Source organism: Necator americanus, chromosome II (assembly GCF_031761385.1).
Source record: "Necator americanus strain Aroian chromosome II, whole genome shotgun sequence".
NCBI lineage: Eukaryota > Metazoa > Nematoda > Chromadorea > Rhabditida > Ancylostomatidae > Necator > Necator americanus.
The window spans coordinates 20,888,424-20,900,953 of NC_087372.1; the positions used below are offsets into that span (position 1 = coordinate 20,888,424).

At 43.3% G+C, this 12,530-nt stretch overlaps 5 protein-coding genes across 7 annotated transcripts; all 5 read left to right on the forward strand.

Annotated features, from left to right (window-relative positions):
• Positions 1-3,119: 3,119 nt before the first annotated feature.
• On the forward strand, positions 3,120-5,268 carry RB195_018774 (uncharacterized protein; the record flags this gene model as incomplete). Of its 2 annotated transcripts, none has more annotated exons than XM_064186359.1 (3): positions 3,120-3,257; positions 4,238-4,333; positions 5,164-5,268. In XM_064186359.1, the coding sequence occupies 3 exons, from the start codon at positions 3,120-3,122 to the stop codon at positions 5,266-5,268; spliced, it is 339 nt and encodes a 112-aa protein (XP_064042239.1). The 2 variants fall into 2 exon arrangements, with proteins under 2 accessions (XP_064042239.1, XP_064042240.1); XM_064186358.1 differs by lacking the exon at positions 3,120-3,257 and adding an exon at positions 3,637-3,645.
• Positions 5,269-8,474: 3,206 nt separating this feature from the next.
• On the forward strand, positions 8,475-8,939 carry RB195_018775 (uncharacterized protein; the record flags this gene model as incomplete). Of its 2 annotated transcripts, none has more annotated exons than XM_064186361.1 (1): positions 8,475-8,939. In XM_064186361.1, one exon carries the CDS (start codon positions 8,475-8,477, stop codon positions 8,937-8,939), a length of 465 nt encoding a protein of 154 aa, XP_064042241.1. The 2 variants fall into 2 exon arrangements, with proteins under 2 accessions (XP_064042241.1, XP_064042242.1); XM_064186360.1 differs by having other exon boundaries at positions 8,679-8,939.
• A 574-nt stretch (positions 8,940-9,513) lies between these two features.
• Positions 9,514-10,140, forward strand: RB195_018776 (uncharacterized protein; the record flags this gene model as incomplete). Its single annotated transcript, XM_064186362.1, has 1 exon — positions 9,514-10,140. One exon carries the CDS (start codon positions 9,514-9,516, stop codon positions 10,138-10,140), a length of 627 nt encoding a protein of 208 aa, XP_064042243.1.
• Positions 10,141-10,190: 50 nt separating this feature from the next.
• RB195_018777 (uncharacterized protein) lies at positions 10,191-10,586 on the forward strand (the record flags this gene model as incomplete). Its single annotated transcript, XM_064186363.1, has 1 exon — positions 10,191-10,586. The coding sequence occupies one exon, from the start codon at positions 10,191-10,193 to the stop codon at positions 10,584-10,586; it is 396 nt and encodes a 131-aa protein (XP_064042244.1).
• A 75-nt stretch (positions 10,587-10,661) lies between these two features.
• RB195_018778 (uncharacterized protein) lies at positions 10,662-11,144 on the forward strand (the record flags this gene model as incomplete). The annotated part of the gene is made up of 1 exon (XM_064186364.1): positions 10,662-11,144. One exon carries the CDS (start codon positions 10,662-10,664, stop codon positions 11,142-11,144), a length of 483 nt encoding a protein of 160 aa, XP_064042245.1.
• Between the last annotated feature and the right edge of the window lie 1,386 nt (positions 11,145-12,530).

Below are 12,530 nucleotides of genomic sequence, written 5' to 3' on the forward strand. Positions count from 1 at the left end.
GCGAAGGGCGTTGAGCAAGACTTCTATAGTGATATTTTCTACAATTTCCAAGTGAATAAGCCGCGTCGCCCTGCAAGTAAAAATGCATCCGTAAGCATTTCGAGCTGTCATTTTTACTGTTGCTAACAGCGAGAGGTCCAAAGCAATTCAAATGGATGTGGCTTTTGTACAGGAGTACTGGATAAATCTGCCATAGGAGGATACCGAAGTGCCAGATTGTTGAGTTTTTGGCGTGGCATACATTTATGGACAATCACTCGCGTTTGTTGACGTAGCCCTGGAATTCACTAGTTCCTCTTAGTCTCTCTCTCCAAATATATGGGTGGTTTTTCAAATGTCGTCTCATTTCTCTCGAATATGAAAACTTGGCAAAATCCCAATATTTGCTCGCGCGCCCAAAAGTGTGTGATCTTGAATAAAATTCAATAACTCAGAGCAGTTCAGGGCGAAGCAGGTTATCTTTCAGCATTGTAGTCGAGAACTTTCTCTATCAGATACCACATCAAGCTTTCAAAGACCTCGCCGTTTTTCAAAATTTTTGATTGGAAAAACTTGGGAAAAAAGCCATTTTTGTCCTCTCCTCATTTAAATTCCAAAAGAACTAGGAGGTGGAAAAAACAGCAATGGCTTCTCGGTAGGGCAAGTCTTCTTCAAAAACTGCCTAAAATATTTCTCTTGGTTCTCTAATCTGAGGTTGTTCGCCAACTTCCAGAAAATGTTCACGGAATCCGAGCTTTTTTATCATTATCAATCCATTAAGTCCACTTTTGAACTGATGAAAACTACTCAAAATTGAATTCTTCATCTTTTAGGAGAAATTTCAAATTTGTCATCTCTTTTACAAAAACTTGCCTCAGTGAGGTGTCGAACCTGCGTGATCCCATTGTTACATTGTCAACACGTTGCACATTTTGAAACCAAAATGTTGGGGCTTCTATACTGTTCTACGTTTGGAACTAAATGTAATATTTTTTTAGTTTATGTGATCATTTAATATAATTTGTAGTAATATTTTTAATATACGTGAGTATTTAAGAGCACGTAACATTTTTGCCCTGGTTATCATGTTATCCTTCATTCGCTACTGGTCACCGCATATTCCCTTCCGACTTTCCCGTGCAACCCCTCCCTTTACAACCCTCTCCCCCGATGGGAGAACCCCATCACACGCTTGAACCTGCGTCCTGTTAAAGCCTGACTTCAGTTTCTCACGAGATATCCAAAAATTGCAATAAGACATACGGGAAAACTGAAAGCAAAAGAACTCGGAGATGAGGAGGGCGGAAAAAGACGTGGCAGCAAACAGACACATAATCAGATACACCCGGTTTAGAAGAGGGACGCTTCCTACAGAAGGGAGGAGAATCAAAATTACCACTTTGAATTAAAATGACCTAATATCAAATTATAAATCATAATATCAAATTATATACATTTTTTCCATCATGATCAAACCAACCACAGATCTCTCTCACTAGGGGGCTCACGGCCAGCTACCCGCGAGGTTACATCAACATGAGTATGACAATGAACATTGATTCTTTCGAACAATTGACGACTCGTATCAGAAGTTTACGGAAGAAAAGATGTGAATCAACACAGTTTCTACCATTTTCGTTGCTTACGCTGCCATGAAGTCAAAGTCTAAGCTTCCTGTATGGACCTAAAGGAATTTTACAGAGAATTTTACAGAGATTTTACACTTTTTACAAGGTTACTGTTGATGATTTCAACGGCAAAGATGACCGCAGAAGAGTAGCGAAGAACTTCACATCGGGACCCACGGTTCACAATTGTGTGAGCAGAGATAGAGGCTTTTCGAGCTTATCATAGCGACCTTATACGAGACCTCGCAATTCCAGAAGCACGTCTCTACGCTGGATGTGGGAGTCAGCCAGTAGAGTTACTGCATCGGCGACGAATATGATCCGGTCGTAAAACATCTTCACGACTGTACCTTGAAAGCTGGGAGTTCCAGAACCGAAAAGACTGTCTACGGAAACTCTAGAGATAATAAATCAGCGTGGAGCTGCAGGCAGCCATGAACTCATATTTGAGCCAGCGAGGAGCTACAGAAAAGCGATAAAAGAAGACTTCGAAGAGAGAGCAGCACCAGTACTGGCTGAAGCAGCAGAGATAGGTGAGAGTGTTCGCTACGCCCGTCAGAATTTCGGCAATCGTAGGACTGCTTTTCGGAACTTGAATGGAACAACGAATGCATCGAGAAGGGGAATGGAGAAAAATCATCCCCAACTTCTACTGATATCTCTCCGACAGCCACGTCCATTTGCTTCCTCACCATCTGAGCGAAGATAGGCAAGTCATCACAGACGCCCTCTACTGCGAAGTCCCTCGTGCCATCATGTCGGTGAAAAGTCGTAACTGATCCGGTACCGACACCAAACAACTGAGCAACCTCCCGCCAGTCCTTATCACCACGGAACCAAGACTACTCACCCGTTATCTGTAGGAATGCAAGGTTCCTAAAAAATGGAAAACCAGCAGGACCGTGCTGTTGCATATGAAGAGAGACCTACATGACATCGGCAATTATCGCGCATTTTCACTTACTTACTGTCTGTCATCTACAAGTTCTTCACAAGAGTAATCCTAAACGGGATAAAAAAATATTATATAAAAGACAGCCATGAAGCACCCTTGCACAACCATAGTGTCCCTATTTCATAAAGGTACTTCCTGAGCTATGTTCCAACGTCACAACCAAAATTTACCCAAAATTTACAAATTAATAATTCCACAATCGAAGAGAAGAAAGGTGTTTGTCAGGGCGACACAATTCCACCCAAAATGTTCAATGCCGGCCTCGAGAACCCAATGCGAGGACTGAAAGAGAATAATGTGGGAGTGAAAGTTGACCGCCGGCAATTAAACCATCACTGAGCTACGCTGATGGTATCATTTTGATAACATCAAGCATCAATCAGGCGGAACGAGGGCTCATCGAATTGGATGACACGGGTTTCTAATGCCCCATCCGCGCTTAACAAAACGAATAATCGAATATATATCCGAGTGTTCCAGCTATGTATACCTAGGTCGGGAAATTAATATTATGAACGACCTAATCTCAGGAGTGAGGAGGAAACAAGCGGCTTAGAATGCCATATGAGAGCATTAAGAAAGCTGTGGAGAAAAAGCAACAACAGCTCCGTGCTCCGACCTACGCTTCAGAAACGTGGGGGCTTCGCAACCAAGAGAAAAATCCGATTAGCATCATAAAACGCGCAATTAAAAGGGTGAGGATAGGAGTATCCCGCTTTAGATAAGTGAAAGGAGGGATTCGAAGTTCGCTCCTACGTCACCGATCGAAAATCAGAGACACTACCGCATGTGACAAGGAAAACAAAGTTAGGTGGGCCGAACACGTGGAGCGTCTTAACGACAATCGTTGGACCAGAGTCGTAAGCGACTGGATACCTGGCTGCGTAAAAGGCAACGCAGGAAGACGCCAGCCCGTTGGTCAGATCTTTCTACAGGGTCCTTCAAAGAGAGATATGATGCTCTTCGAGTCCCTCGTGAGAAGAGAAGCCACTTGGCAACCCTGGCGCACGATCGGAACAAATGGAAATATTACAGGTGCCCACTCCAGCAAATCGATGAACAGCAGGAACTGAGATGATACAGGTGATTTCTTGAAAGATCACAGCATCAGCTCCGCACGCCCTTAAACATTAACCTTGTCTGTAACAATTTGTTTGGTTCTTCAAAGCGATTAATGGCGAACGATGAGAACTCGTGGGGGTTCCACCCACGCGTCCTTTTGCAGCTGTTTTCTAGATGATCGTGTTCTTCATGGGAACCAATAGCTTGTTAGAAGGCCTTCTACCAAATAGTCCGCTAGTATTAGGCTGGACAGGGCTTTACCCATATCTGAAGCTGAGGAAATTAGTTCAAATGATGAGAAACATAATAAAAGAACAACAAGGGAAAACAAATCATTACATACAAGCAGTACAACAAAAACTAGAAAATCGCTTAACTTCTGTCCACGCTATTCTGAAATTGCACAGTTTCATTCCATAATTTTCACCTTTTTTGGAAGGAATAATATTTCCCACATCGTCTTCAATCATCTGGTGTAGATATACTTAAAAGAAAATGAAAAATGAGATCAAAAGTCCTTAGAGGAAAAACTGCTCAACATTTGGCTGCCACTCTATTGGCGGCCACATATCAAAGTGGGAAAGTTTCTTAAATGTTAGATCTAGATTTTTAGGAAAGAAAGGCACAATTAGATAAAGACGTCGAAGCTTTGAAGTCTGATCGGGAAAAATCAGCCGATCGAGAGAAGAAGCTTGATCCAAAACTGAAAGTGGGTATTATTTTAGGAAAATAATATATTCTTCTATAGAACAGAAGTGACCATTTCTTGCAAAAAGTAGCAGGCTAACAAAGACAACCAATAGAAAAATGGTCTCCAGGTAAGAAGTTCTATGCTGTTTCATTTTTTCTTCAAAGGAAATAAAGCGACGTTGCTTATTAGATATGTATTTTACGAATGCAAATAAGTCAGATAAAAACATCTTCATGTAGACGCAATCGACAACCTTCTTCTTGTTTTATTTGTTTGAGAGCAGTGTGAGTTTTCTAAGTTATAAAGAACTTGGTAACGAAAAGAGATTGAGTAATGATAGCATGGTGGGTGAAGTATAGTTTTCTACCCAGCTCTTAAATTTTTCGGTATGACCTTGGAGAGAGCTGTCGAAGGTGTGCACTGAACTTCATCTGCAATCCTATAAGAGGATCTTCTGAATGAGGTGTTTCTTCTTCTCTTTACTTAAACCGGCTGCATTAACGTGAGCTGTGATGGTGGCTCCCAAATACGCCATTGATGTTCCTTCCTGCTGTCAAGACTGTTGTCTGGTGCGCCATTTGTAGAAAACAATTGCTCAAACTTGCTCTTTTAAAACTAACTCGTGATAAAAGTCGAAGGAAAGCAGACGCTCTTATACGTCTTTTATTGCAAAGATGTTTCGAGAAGGTTTTACAACTACCACATGACACATCATGGGCACCACCGACACTATCAAAAGTTCTAGTCTGCTCATTTTTTTTCTTAGTCCAGCATTACGCTTTCTTGCTACTAAGTACAGTTTATTGTTTACCACATCATCTCTATTATACTATCGTTAACCCCTACAGGTACGAATAAATGAGAAGAACTGTGTCCTATACGAAACGAATGACGCACCAACCCTCGACGAGCAGGATGAAAATGAAGAAAATGCTGTGGGAGATCTCTATTAGAAATATTTGGTGCGATTGATCAAAACGTACATCTGATATAACTGTTGCAAAAATCATAGGTTGAGAAAAAAACTTGTCTGAGAAGAGATTGATAAACTTACCATGTTCATGCACACATATAAAGCCGTGTTCTCAACTGAAAATGTTTTCTTGTCACCTAGATAACCAGGAGGCCTTTGCAGTTCCTGAAACAGCGCGCTATGCTGTGCATGGAAGGAGCTGGATGAAGCATGAAAAGCTTAAAAAACAAAGAAAAAGACTTAGAAAATGTCAAATAAATGCGGAGAAAAAAACATAAAGAAACCAGTATAGGTGTTGAAAACTATAACGATGAGAACTAAGCTCTGAATTAAAACTGGAACTTTGGAGGAAATTGTTGGGAACCATCCTGAATCGTATAAAAGTTTCGTATGAAGGATTTGGAAAAGAACTAATTTCCTCTCAAGTCATGACGATTTGTCAACCAATGTGTAATCCGTCTTTGACGTCGAAATCCCATCCCTTAAAGTGCAAAAGCAAACACCGGCTAATATTTTTAAGCATAACTCCATCTTCACTCACAACCCCGAACTCGGCTTCACCTCATCGTTGCGATGAAATGAAAAAAAAAAACATATGGCGTAGGAAATTCTCAGTTTTTTCCACTATACACCCTAGTTTAATTATCTGTGGAAACGAAAATAGGAGGAACTAAAATTCAGAATCATCGATCAAAAGATATTCGAAATTTTGGAACTACCTTCTTCTGTATTTTTTACACTAATAAAAAACTCACGACTAATGCGAAACCTATATGTAGTTCTTTTTTCATCTTTCATGCGCAACGCAAGGTTCCATAACAGATCAAAGACATTCAACAGAGATTTTAGAATCCAAAATCGTTTATGTGAAAGGCTACTTTCTCTTCAACAGTTTTTATCATGCTGTTTTTTTTTCGTTCGCACACCATTACTCGTCTAATTTTTGAAAATTTGCAATCTTTTTCTTTTCCGGCCTGTGCGGTTCTCGTAGCGTCATCGCTGCTCCAGTAGAAAACTGTACAGATGACGTGCAATGTCAGGAGTTGCCACGCAACAAGTCACAACCTTTTGTTTCACGAACTAGTGTGATGCAAAACCACAACTTCAGCATTGACCAATTACACAACTTTATTTTCGTATTTCCTTGCGAAAAAGATGAAAATAACTGCTACTCTAATCTTTTGATACCATATCATACCATTTGATACCATGGCCATATTGCAGTAGCAACAGTCTGGATTTGGTTATAGTATTCGTATGATAAATCTTCTCTGAACTTCACGACTGCTCAATTGATAGTCGAGAATTCTTGATAATGTCAGTATTTCAACAAGAAAATCAGCGAAGAAAATTCCTCAGTCTAAGAAGTGTTTATACAGGTAAGATCTGGTTGTTCCATCTATAAAACATAGCAATATTGGAAAGAACTCAAAAGTCACAGCCTGAAATTTCGCAAAGAAATAAAAAATCAACAAAGCAAGTATACGCTGTGTGATACACGAACATATAAAGTAAACCATTCTGAAAACCACAGAGAGAAGTGATCTTCTATTGCATTCGGAAGAGATGGCCTGGAAATTGAGCCTGGAAAGACTTCTAATCCGGATTTGGAACGATTTGTTGATTTGCTAAAGTCAAAAATTGAAGATTTTCTGTGCATTTATACAGTGGAACAGATGCACGTGTATTCTCATGCTGGATCTTTTGAGATCGATTTTCCTCAGCTAACGGTCCGAGCATGAAGACACCTAGATTTTTTGATTCGAGGAATTTATTGAGTACGCAGTGCACAAAAGCGAAGGCGTTCCCGGTCATTTGGAAAAATTTGCATTTATGGTTAAGCAGAACAGTGAAAGTAACTGAGACAAACGTGGAAAAATGGTATCATTTCTGTCACCAAGCAGCGTCGCGCCGCCGTATGTAATTTCCTTGATGCAGCAGCACAAGTATTGTACTTCCTGCAAAGAGAACTCGGCAGTGATAAATCGTTTCTGTAAGACTGCGGACTTGCAGCGGTGCGGAACCAGCTCATTGAGTTTTTTTCTTCCTTTGGGTTCCATAAACTGTGTGGAACTACTTTTGAAGCGTTCTTACTAATGCGCATGTTTACTTGCCTTCATACGCGTTTATGTTGACTGCTGCAAGCTTTTTGGGAAACGTTGTCTGCGTTATCTATGTGTAACCTGTGTACTTAAAATTCGTCATTAACAACTAAAGATTCGTAAAACTCAACTCGTGCCACGGATCTCCATCACTAGAAGGATTACAGCCGGTTAGTCGCGAGGCTACGTGGCGCATCCCGGGTGGCAGAGAGGGGGCTAATCGCGGACCAAAAGCGAGCTTGTGCTTGCCCAGAGACACGGAAGGATTCAGGGAATGGACTCCCTGTTTCTTCTGAGCCAGGACTGACCCACGACATCCTTGTACAGGCTTCGCTTCAAGTGCTTTAGCCGGCTTGCGTTGTTGTGTTTTATCACATTCTCGTTCCTTTGTCTCATCATTGATTGTCAAAATTCTGCTAACTTTCAAGAAAACATGAAGCTTTTTCGTCACTAAATAGATTATTGTGAACAGCACCTCCTATAGAAGTATTCATCAGTGGTTGCTTCACCGCAATTTTCGTGACAAGAAAACAGTTGTCCTCCAACTCTAAACCATATTTTGCGTACTTGAAGAATTTGAATCGGAACTGAACAGAAAATGAATTAATTTGAATTTTAACGGAATAGTAAGGTATCATTAACGTGTATAACGCTGAACTGTGCTGACAAATTTGTTGCCGTTCTCTTTAACACTTGTTCATGACACGTACTTTGTGACATCATCGCATTGTTTGCCGAGAGTTGACATTAAAATTTGATCGACTACGCTATACCAATCATTAAGGCAGCCATTGTAGTACAACCGACGGATCTCTTCACTAGAGGGATCACAGCCGATTAGTCGCGAGGCTACGTGGCGCGTCCCCGGTTGGCGGAGAGGGGGCTAATCGTGGACCAAAAGCGACCTTGTGCTTGCCCGGAGACGCGGGTGGATTCAGGGGATGGACTCCCTGTTTCTCCTGAGCCAGGACTGACTCATGACATCCTTGTATCCCGCACGTCGGTCCGGCCAAAAGCCTGCAATCAAGTGACTGGGAGGTGCGAGGGAGGCGGTTTGGAGTCGCCTCCAAGAAATAAGCTCCACATGTCCACTCCGGGAGAACGGAAGTTCTCCCAAAAACTCATGGGACTGGAGGGTTGCAACTTGCCCATGGGTTTTAAATTTTTTTTTGCATGTAACCGTAATAGGAAAGAGTCTCCTGATTCCGGAGGAAAGCCTGGTACGGTAGTACCAGGAAGGACGGGGCTGCAGAAGTCATATAGGCTACCGAAACGGAAAAGGATTAGGATGACGATCTGTACTTATAACGCACGTACGCTTGCATCGGAAACGACCATCGAAGATTTGCTGATGCAAGCCAAGAAGATTAAGTACGACGTCATCGCACTGACCGAGACGAGACGACGTCACCCTCTCAACGCCGTATATGAAACTGGAGAAGAACTGTTCTTGGGAACATGCGACAGTAGAGGTGTTGGTGGAGTTGGCATGCTCGTCAACACGAGTATGGCAAAGAACATAGACTCTTTCGAACAACTTACGACCTGAATCAGACGTGTGCGGATGAGAAGTGTGGTCCAACACCAGCTTTGACTATCTTCGTCGTTTACGCTCCAACATCAAGCTACGAAAGAAGAAGAAGCCGAAGCCTTTTATATCGACCTGGAGAAGCTCTACCGAGAAGACCATGCCTTCCACAAGGTCATAATTGGCGATTTCAACGTCATAGTTGCCCCAACAAGAACGCCTGAGGAGGTTCACATCGAAACCCACGGCCTACAATGGAATGAACAGGGGAGAAGATCTCCGAGTTCATCATGACGACCAAGACCATCCATGAGAACTCGCAATTCCATTTCCAATTCGCAGCCCTCCTCTCTACGCTGGAAGTGAGAGTCACCCAATGGAGAGTATCGTAATGAAATAGACCACATCATCGTCAATAAAAGGTTCTGCCTGATAGACATCGCTGTAGTGTCAAAGTTCTTTACGGGATCGGTCCGCCTCCTCCAAGGAAGATTTTCCTTCACAAGTAGAGAGGAGAAAGCCGCCAATTTTAGAGAGCGAAATCCTAGAACTATCATTAACTGGGATCTCTGCACTACGCTGGTCGGCTTTTGGGATGATTCCGCAATGGGCAACATCGACGAGGAATACGACCTGCTCGTTGAACACCTTCACGACTGCACGAAGGCTGAGAGTTTCAAAACCACCAAGAGACGCCTGTCTCTTGAAACTCTTAAGACGCCAGCATGGAGCAGCACGTGCCACAGGGAACCAAGAACTCACGTCCGAGCTCGCAAGGCTTTGGAGAGAGGCGATAAAGGAAGACCTTAAAGAGAGAAGAGCAGAAATACTGGCTGAAGCTGCAGAGGTAGGGAAAAGCAGCCGCTATGCCCGTCGAGACTTCGCCAGTCGCAAGACGAGGACGACTGCTCTGCGGAACCCGAAGGGAACAATCATTGCATCGAGAAGAGAAATGGAGAAAATCACCTACGACTTCTACTCTACTCTGACTTCTACTTCTTTTCGACAGCCACTTGCCTCCTCACCATCTGAGGGAAGACGGACATGTCATTCCAAAGGTTCTTCCGTTCGAAATACGACATGCTATCTTGTCGATAAGAAATCGTACGGCACCCGGTCCGGACAGAATAAGACGAGAACACCTGAAGAACCTTCCGCCAGTATTCATCAACACCCTGGCGAGGCTCTTTACACATTATCTGTCGGAATACAAGGTTCCTAGACAGTGGAAGACCAGCAAGACCGTTTTGTTGTATAAAAAGGGAGATCCACATGACATCGGCAACTATCGCCCAATCTGCTTACTGTCCGTCATCTACAAGCTCTTTTACAAGAGTGATCCTTAATAGGACTAAAAAAGTCTTGGAGGAAGGACAGCCATGCGAGCAAGCAGGGTTTCGAAAAGTATTCAGCGCGATTGACCACATTCACACTGTTCCTAAACTCATCGAGGTATCACGAGTGTACAAGATGCTGCTTTGTCTCACCTTCATCGACTTGAAGAAGGCCTTCGACTCAGTTGAGACGGAAGCGCTCGTGGAAGCCTTTGACAACCAAGGGTTCTCTACTCAGTACATAAAGGTACTTCGAGAGTTGAACAGCAACTTCACGACCGAAATTTCGCTATTCTACAAGAATATCATCATTGACGTGAAGAGGGGGGTCTGACAGGGTGACACAATTTCACCCAAAATACTCACAGCCACCCTCGAGAGCGCGATTGGAAAGTTCGAATGGGGCGACATGGGAGTGAAGGTTGATGGCTGGCAGCTACACCATTTACGCTTTGCTGATGACATCGTACTGATAACACCTAGCATTAGCCCAGCGGAACGAATGTTGACCGAATTCGAAGAAAAAAGTGGATGCATCGGTCTTCAGCCGAATCTCCAGAAGACGATGTTCATGCGCAACGAATGGGTCTCGGATGCCTTATTTCCGCTCAACGGAACATATCCGAATGCACCAGCTACGTTTATCTGGGTCGAAATTGAACATGATGAACGACCTAACCCCCGAGCTGGGCAGGAGGAGACGAGCGGCTTGAGGAGCATACAAGAGCATCGAGTATGTATTGAAGAAGACCAGGAACACCCGGCTCCGTGCTCACCTCTTCAACACCACCGTACTTCCTGCTTTGACCTATGCTTCGGAAACCTGGGCATTTCGCAAGCAGGAAGAAAACGCGGTGAGCGGTCGAATTCGAATCAGCGAACGCGCAATTGAGAGAGTGATGCTAGGAGTACCCCGTTTCACGCGAGTGAGGGACGGGATTCGAAGGTCTCTCCTACGTCAGCGATCGAAAATTAGAGACGCCGCCGCGTTTGCAAAGGAAAGTAAAACAAGGTGGGCCGGATACGTGATGCGCTTTAACGACAACCATTGGACCAGAGCAGTGAGCAACTGAGTTCCCCGCGATATTAAGCGCACTACAGGAAGACCGCCGACCCGATGGTCAGATTTCTTCACGAGGTCCTTCAAAGAAAATTATGATGCTCTTCGTGTTCCACGCGAAAGGAGGAACCACTGGGCTACTCTGGTACGCGATCGGGACAAATGGAAAAATTACTGCCTCCAGCGCGACCATTTCGCAGATCAACGCGAGTCGAGGTGATCAAGGCGATCAACTCGTGAGCGTTGCCATTTCTCCGATCCAAAGAAAAAAGAGAGAAATAAAAAGAATACATAATGGTTAAGTGATTACATGTTCACATGTTTCCAGTAGAACTGTAGTAGCCCGATAAAAGAATAGGAGAAACTCTGTGAATCAGAAATTTTGGGGAGCTCACATGAGTAAGTAAGGAATGAACCTTGTGAGATTCAGCTACACACTTTTGTTTGGTTGGAACATAATAATACTTGTTTGCTACTGCAACGAACACTTCAACAATGTTCAGCTTTCATTGAACATTCTTCAAGTGTTCGTTGAACATTGTTAAAGTGTTCAACAACTTTTGTCCCCAACAAATATATTGTTCGCAATAAGAATTGCTGAAAATGTACTCTTTGTCTCAGTATTTTAAAGGCATCACCCCACGGATCTCAGGTGGTACGGATTTTAGGTGGAGTATCCGCATACGACATAGTAGATTATGGAGAGGAGGTGATTCCGTCCATTTCCTCCTAATTGCCGCAAAAAAAACGGTCCGAAAGATACGGCTTCGAGTGTTCCGGGGCGCTACTTTCTACAACGTGTTGGATTGGAGCGCGCCAGCCTTGTGCACGCGCCGCATCTTCTGAGCCGTTTCTTACGTCAATTAGGAAGAAATGGACGGAATCTTCTTTCTCTCCATAATCTACGATCCCGTATACGAATACTCCACCTGAAATGCGTACCACCTCAGATTCGTGATGCCTTTAGTAATGGCTGCATCGTGAAATCGTTACATGATTTATTTGGCAGTAATATGCTTTGAGTTACTCCACGACGACATGGAGAACTTCCATACGCCTTCATGTTCGAGATAAGAATGCTCTTTTGCCACGTTGGGCTTACAAATGCCACAAACATGATGCAACGTCCCATTTACCTTTTGCGATATGCACACAAATTTATTGCGCACCACTCCGACACCGCGGAACCCATCGCACCCCATTTTATAGCTTTAGATT